Here is an 8176-nt window from a genome sequence, read left to right on the forward strand (position 1 = left end):
GGACACTCTCCAGTATAGCTCAATGGATCGCTGAGGTGCGCAAACCGTCACACCACGGTAAGGTCCAGTCTCTTCGTGACGGGTTCTCAGACTTCAGTTGCATTGAATGAGACAAGCAGAAGGAGAACTTCTGAATGCTTTTTTAGATGATAAAAAAATGTACGCACAACTGTGCTTCGGGGCATAGCTTGAAGAGATGACCGCAAGTTCTAACGGACACTAGCATGCAAAATGAGTGATTTTAACAGCGTTCAGTGCACAACTGCCGACTGTTGCGATGTCCTCAGACGGCCGCTGCATCGGCCTTTTCCGTGGAATTAAGGTAGGTAAAGCACATGACCGCGGGCTTCGGCGAGCTATCCATGCTTTCTGGAGCACAGCAGTTGGAAACTAGAATCAAACCCTCCTCTCAAGGTAGCCTTGGAGACTGAAGCCACGGGTGGGCACGTGAGTTGATCATGTTTATCGTTCAGCTTCGCCTATATATACCAGGTTGCCAGTCATCCGCTTCAAACGTCTAAGCCCTTACTGCATAACCTCGATATTGCAAGACATTGTGAAAACCAAAGGCTATTAGAAAGCGAGATACGTATCTTGCTCCTTGGGTAGCTCTGAGGAACAGCTCTCCATCTAATGTTACTAGGTAGCAGTTCGACCAATCATCAGTGACTGCAATAAACCAGCGTACATACCAGTCAAGTTCCAGAGGGTAGTCTTTCAAGCCCTGTAGATGAAGGTATAAGACTGCTTACTTCTGTGATTACTTAGAACAGCCGTACTGTCACTGTGTGGCTGAAAATAAATGAGACTGGCATTTTTCGACACAGCTGGCTGGTTCTCTCAAGTGGATTAAAAGCTAAGCTCGTTTTCCTAGTGAGTGTTAAATGATTATCTTGTTCCGACCTGGTGGCTTTCCCTCTCATTGATCAACCTACGAATATACCTAGGCGGAATTATTAAGCTTTGCATACGGATCGTCGTATTAGGAATAGCCTGCTTTGTAGGTTTTCGGGAATGTTACTTCTCTTTTGGCTGTCCAAATTCCGAGTAAGATTGTTATGGAATGTGAAAAAACATTTTATCTACGATTTTTTGTTGTTCCTGAGAGCACTCATTTAGAAACCTCATTGAGTTACAATATACCTGGTGAAATATTGATGTGGGGTGAATTCGCTCACTTGGAGTGAACGGAAAGTAAACCTTAAAAGTGTATATGATTTTTTCGGGACTTTTGGTTTCAGCGGTCTTGGTACATGTCTTCCATCATTCTTCGCACAAATGTTTCGTAGTGTACGTTTCCGTCCTCATCCATTTTTGCTTGATAAAGCATCGCTTCAAATTCATCGTCTGTCAGTTTCTCTCCCATCCCGCACAAAACTCTGCGCAGTTCAGCAGATGACACGTAGCCATGCTCTTCCAAGTCGAATGTACGAAAAGCCTCTATTATGTCGGCTTCTTTGTAGATATCGTTGTATTTCCGAGCTGCGATGCAACAGAATTGTTCAAAAGTGATTCCATCGGCAGCAGTGTCTTTCTCCTTGTATATTTCTTCAATCATCTCCTGGAATCAGAGGCAAAATTTGGTGTTTAAAAAAATCCATTGTTGGAGAATGTTAGGTAAAGCTGGCACACTCACCACTGGGGTTAAGGTTGATGGCACATCTAGATAGTGGTAATGTGATGTAAGATTCTTAATTAGTTAAGGGAAATTGTAACACAAATTAGATAAACATAATGAGATACAGAGTGCGCAGGTTAGCGTAGGTTTTAACACCTACATTTCCCAACCAAATTAAGACCTTCAAGGACTCAATTCTCAGATGAGTTTCTAGTCCGCACACTTTATATATTCACAAGCAGTCATAGTTTATCGTCAAGCGCAGCAAACAGTACCGCATACAGGTACGATTTGTTGAGTCTCTGAAACCTGACTACAAATCCGCGTGGCGAAATTCACTAGCTACATGCGGCAGTCACAGAATGGATTACTAGGTTGAATGCTTCCTTACATTTTGGATGCTGTAACCACCATCCTTGTTGTGGCTTCCGGCAATCTCGTCGGCATTTCAAGGACAACCCTGGTTTGTTAAGATCGGGAAATGGGGAGAATAGGTGTACAGAACGCTATAACATTGATGGCTCCGTGTGTCCCCTGATTGAACACAGTGGTAGTAAAGGCCACAGTGCAGTTAGGAGACCGGGCAGGAAAAGTGCTTCATGATGGATGACGCAGACCGTTCCACTGAACTGTGTGCAGTCAAGCAATGTGAACAGCGGTTATTCATTTACAAACAGAAAGTATATAGGCCGGAATCTGGCAAAGAAAGCTGTACGGGTTATCTGTCGCGCCTTTCAAAGGGCTCATGAACGTCATCCAACGATAAATTGCAGTCTTGTCCTTTGTCAACAACTATTTGGAAATACATAAATGGTGTAATACTTCTGGTATTGATATATCTAACGGGGGTTTTCAAAAATGCACTATTTCGTAATAGAACCACACTTGTCTTCCCCAGGTTTCTACATAAATGATGGGTGCCATATTGTATTAGGACGAGCAGCCTTCCTGGCTAAAAGCAAATTGACACTTTCACAACTCAGTCTGCTAGGTTCAAACCAGCTTGATGCAACAATTGATTGAAGGTTGCCGTTGGTTAATGCTTTGAAGCCGAAGGTCTCATTCCCGGGTGACGCATTATTGTCGGGGGTACAGCATTGACAGTGCATCTTTAACATCCGGTCACACACTTGGGTTTGAGAATCATTCAACGCGTTCGAAGTTGCCGCACAATTTTTCAAAGTGATCACATTTCTAATGGAGCTTATTAATCCTAGGGTACCCACTTCGCTAAACGGAAGACAAGCTTGGGGGCGTAGTGCATTATGTAAATCGCCTTTTTCCTACATTCGTTACTCAGCGGGTTATGCTGTTTGCTGTGTGTTTGCCCCGTTTAAGCGACACACAGTTGGCGTCTGTATGTTCACAGGCCAACGGATTTCGTCTCTGAGCAGCAAGCGGATTACAAATGAGTTCTATAAGTCCACAAAACCATCATGAACAGTTTGTCAAATCGCAATAATGCTAAGAATTAACTTAACTCCCTTCAGTAAGGTACGTTTTTTGCTACCCGATATGCTACTAGCTGCCTTGCAAAGGGCTTCTCAAATAAAGACTCCGCGGTAGTTAAACACAAGCTGGGGCAAAATGATGGTGTTCATCACAGCAATTTGTGAATATTTGGCTACCTTATTTCTTTTCAGTACACTTAGACAACCAGAGAAATCGTAATCGTTCGGTGCCATGCCGGCTGAAGGAAGCAAGAGGGATGAGATACTGCCAGGTTGTCAAAGTCTTAATAGGAGAGGTCTCTCTTGAACCAGGGACCTTGTGTTCAGTGAATTTGCTCTCCAATCACTAAACCACCTCGCCATCCATAGACCTAGTTTTAAGCTCGTGACATGTGATGCCAAATGCTATTATCTTGGTAACAAGTATTGCTGTATACTAATTTCTGACAGGTGACATGTCTCAGAGCTTGGTTTTCCCTGGGTAGAAATACTAATATGAAAAACCGTTGGGCTTGTTGCCAGCTGCAGCGGACGATTGATGCTCACGAGCTTGGCCCTATAAAAAAGTCATCAACAAATGAGGCTGCGTATTGGTAGGGTCAATCGTGGAATCCACTATCTATAGCCCCCTCCAGCCACAGAAATGGTCGCTGCTGGGTGAGATCCCCAATGGGCACGAATAAATATTTTGCCTGTGATTTGTTGCACGTAATTTTCATGAGTGATACGGTCGTGGTCGTGTACTATCACGCGGCGATTTAACGTGATGCGGACCACATGTAGCGCCCAGATGAGTGTCCACCGTCCGGGAATTCGGTTATTGCAACTCCGTCTTTGTACCGTTTTTTGTTCTAGGGAGGTAACTTTTTTAATGTTTTTCGTACGAAGCGTTCGTTAAATTCTACTTTTCTCTTAGCTGGAAGCTACCCACAGAGATGAAACAGTGGAATGTACATGACATTGGCATGGTGGTTTCTAATCAACCGACTTTTTTCTGTGATTGACCTCAAATCATTAAAGGAAGTACAATGGCAATAACATTTTGAGTTCGTTTTCGTTTTGAAGGATAAAGGAAGCATCTCTGTTTGTACAGTCGACTTCAGTTAAGTATTTGTTCACGCAGGCAAAACTATCGAACAATGGGATGCTTGTTTCAAAAGTACGCGTGAGATCAATAAAAACCAGACAACGCGCTGTTCTTGTTGAGGTTCATCATGTACGTTTGACCCCGGAAACTATGTCAGCCCTTTTCTCCTAACTATACGTTCGTTGTCCTAAAATCACTTGGAAATTAACTTAGTGCTGCCGAAAGACTCAGCTGAATTTCACCTAACTCTCGTGTAATATTTTCCCGCTGAAGTTGCCGCATACAGACAGCCTCAAGCTTCATTCTAAACTGTATTCGGGACTTATAAGGTAGATGAAGACTCTGAGAAACTCATTAACGGCTTGTAACTGAGTGTCTATCAATGGTCTGCTTGTTGAATAAATTGCATATCGCTGATTAGCAATCTGAGCTTTCCCTATCAATCGGAGATTACCAATGCTTCTACAGATTGCTTTAACATCTTGAAGAGTTCGCAGTGCAGTTGAAGATGAGCATTCAGTGCACAATTCACACTAGAATATGGGAAATCTTTGAGCTGACGGAAAACCTCTGTTGTCCAGTAGTTTGACAGAAATGTGTGCCAGCAAGACACTGGAAATAAATCCGGAAATTCCACTGTTTCTGACCTGTTAGTAGATTCTGATTTGGCGGGTTACAATCGGTTTTCCATGTGTACCACGGTGACTAATTGCCTTGTGTTTCTAATCAGAAATATTTTTGCGTGGGGTGAGGAAAACTGGTCAGGAGTAGACCCATTTTGTTGCTGATCGAGTTGCTGATGAGCGGTAGAAACTTTTTGGCACATCGCCCGACCGCGTAATTTATAGTTAGTCGTTAGTAATTCGTATTGCTTGTTTACCATCCACGAAATTTTTGTATGAACTTCGGAGAACTAGCCTCGCATCGTTTAGGAGTAGTATCGTAACTGAGCACCCTGTGTCTACACTAACACGATTTTGCCGTTTTCATGAAGCTGCAAATTCAATAGTGCTCGTCATCGTCGACAGTAGTGGACACTGATACTTCGCTGTCGTACAACCATGATTTATTCGAAATCCTTATTATGCAGAGAAGAATAAAAGTGGACGCGGTAGGGACTTAGTGCTCATTCCCACACATGTACAATCTAGTGTTCAAGTATAACTGTTGTAAATTTGTGGGCCTGACCCACCGTGTGAGTTACGCTCAAGGCGAAATTTGTAATGAGCTATCTGTTGTCGTCATTGACCTCATGAGTTGCCTATCTCGGGTGCGAAATACTCCACTCTCCGGAGGCGACCTACATGGCACACATGTGGTTGCATAATGTTGTGGGAGGCTGGGTTGGATTTTATCTGAATCCCTCGTAAACACCGAATTAGGCTGCCCATTTTGCGCTATCCAGTGTATCTCTTGCAGGTTTTATGACGCGCCCATTTCTTCTATCGAGTTTGATGTATTCCGATGTTTTCATATTAGTAACTATCATGTTCTTGTCATCACTATTCTGTAAACGCACATACTCGTCAAAGTTAGCAGTATTCGGACAAGTTAACACTCAGCGCGGGGCGTGAAAACAATGTAATACTTCTTCCATCTGAAGTTTGGTCAGTGCCCCACAAGTCCAGTGTGATACTTCAATCAGACTGGCATCATTATAGCTTTTCCAGTATGAGATTGCAGCCTGCCGATAAAAATCATGCAGCCGAGGTCAAATGCGTCCTCCTATAGTTCAACAACAGGAACACCAAAAAATCTGCCAGTCTGTTCGCTTTTGCTCGAGAACGATGCAATACTACTAGATTTCACTTCAACTAGCATGACTTCCACTTGACAGGCGTGAGTTCAGCCGTAAATATTGAGTAGCATACCCTCATTTAAAAAGTTAGTTTTCCTGGTATATTTCTGGCTGTTGAGCATTAATCTAACACTCAAGAAAAGCAGATAGATTAGTCGGATGCCCCACGCGAGACTATAAGGGAACTACCTTAGTTTTGTGACAATTTCATGTAGTTGAAGCAAATTAGGATGTCAATTTATGTAACAACGTGTCATCCTCTACTGAATGCCCAAACCATAGGTAAGTGCAAGTTTTGAGCGGACCCGTCTTAACTGAAGACATCTGCTGTCAAACTGTTGTCTGGAAGTTAATCTGATCTGATCCATTTAAAACGGTAAATTTTGCAGGATTTGACAGCACTGGCAGTTCATCATCCCTCAAGGCGCAGTCAGGCTTGTAATTATCTCTGCGGACATGTATAACTGCCAAATGCAACCTCAACATGAAACAGCCAGTTGTATCATACCGTAAATGACCGAAGGTTGAGAAATATGTACTGTCATTATTGGGCATTTTTGCCAAAGATCTCACGGAATAACTCCTTACTTCATAGAAACATCAGGCTGATATCCCGGTCTCAATGGAAGTTTACCAGTATAGACGTGGAGCTATGCATCATACACATATAATGCACGAAGTTTAAACAATATCCCCCTCAGAATGAATTCTGAAGTCAGTTATCATATTTTCCATGTCGCAGAGCAGGATCAGTTAGTTTCTGGTGTAAGTTACAGTTCCTACTATTCGATAAAATATCAGCCTGCCTTTTCCGCCGGTTCACTTTTGCTGAACTGCTCGTTCTAATGCCCGTGCGCTCAACACCTGTAATGAGTGGGGCAAAACGTTGTTTTAGTTCTGGAGTGCTCTGACTGTGATATTGTAGGAACGATGATTTTGGGTTAACATTTAAAAGTCCTGTTGACTGCAATCATGGACAGCAACGCAATGGCGCTTAACTACCATGGATGTTGGTATTCCTGTGATTTACTGTCGTATGTAGCCTGAGGTCCCGCCATGATGCCAAAACCTAGGCAGGAGAAGGATCAGGACCCGCAGCCAAAAGATTTGGCTTAAAATCCCACTGTAAGTTAGAAGTGGGGGGTGACTTTTGAAAAACACTTCGACACAAATATTGTACTCCTCAACATTGAGGAACTATGTTAATGTGACCCCCACACCCTGGCAAACTTGGTACTAGAGACACCGTGACCGAACAATATCTAGTATAGCTCAGTGGACAGTGGAGGTGCACAAACCGTTACACGTCGAAAGGCTTAAGCTCTTTATTATGATGTCTACTGTCATTAAAATTCAATCGCCTTGTGTTGGATTATGTGCTGTGTGATTAGACACTTCCTTTCCCAGAGGCGAGCAACAAACGAATATCCAATACGGTCGGTGGGGCTGCAACCAAACCATTGGACCGATCTGGATAAGGTCTAACAGGCGAAAAATAAATATTATAGATGAACAATCCGTCATCAAACAGAACATTTCTTATCTTCAAGAATTATTCATTCTGAAAGGTTAGAATTATCGAGAATATATAGAGGTTCCTGGTCGTAAGACTTTCAGTATATCCCTGTGAGAGTTCTCCACCCTGTCAGTAAACTGCACTGCTTCAACCAGCGACGGTTGTTAAATGGTTACATTTGAGCCATATGAGGTGTGTTAATTTTCCTGTTAGACGTTTATCATCGCACAACAATACTGTTGATGAGTGGTAACACATACCTCAACTTCCAGGTTGGATGGCATCAGACCGAGTTTTCGCATCAAAATAGGAATGTCGAGCGGACTCAGTTTGCCAGCCTTGCTATAATCAAACGAATCAAATGCATCTCTGTATTCCACAATAGTTTCTTCCGTCAGATGAGCAACCGGGGGTTTCCCAGACATAATATCCAGGCACTCAATTTAGACGTCTGAAAAACGCCGAATTCCCAATATACTGATATCGCAAAGATTGTGGCTGCAATAAAAAGAAGATGGCGTAATCTGAAAAGCTGACTGTAAATGCAGGTCCATACTGAATCAGTTGAATGTGTCCCATAAAACCTATTCACTAATCTTCTTTCCATTTGCTACATCTGCGTTTGTGGTGTTACACGCAGATTTGAATGAAGTCCAATACCGATGGTAGGCTAGAATGCTTCACTGGTGAATCCGCGGTGAAGCAG

At 42.9% G+C, this 8176-nt stretch overlaps 1 protein-coding gene across 1 annotated transcript; it reads right to left on the minus strand.

Moving 5' to 3' along the window:
* Positions 1-1084: 1084 nt before the first annotated feature.
* On the minus strand, positions 1085-7967 carry T265_00492 (hypothetical protein; the record flags this gene model as incomplete). The annotated part of the gene is made up of 2 exons (XM_009164296.1): positions 1085-1561; positions 7731-7967. The coding sequence occupies 2 exons, from the start codon at positions 7893-7895 to the stop codon at positions 1238-1240; spliced, it is 489 nt and encodes a 162-aa protein (XP_009162560.1).
* Between the last annotated feature and the right edge of the window lie 209 nt (positions 7968-8176).

This window comes from Opisthorchis viverrini, assembly GCF_000715545.1.
Source record: "Opisthorchis viverrini unplaced genomic scaffold opera_v5_5, whole genome shotgun sequence".
Classification (NCBI taxonomy): Eukaryota; Metazoa; Platyhelminthes; class Trematoda; order Opisthorchiida; family Opisthorchiidae; genus Opisthorchis; species Opisthorchis viverrini.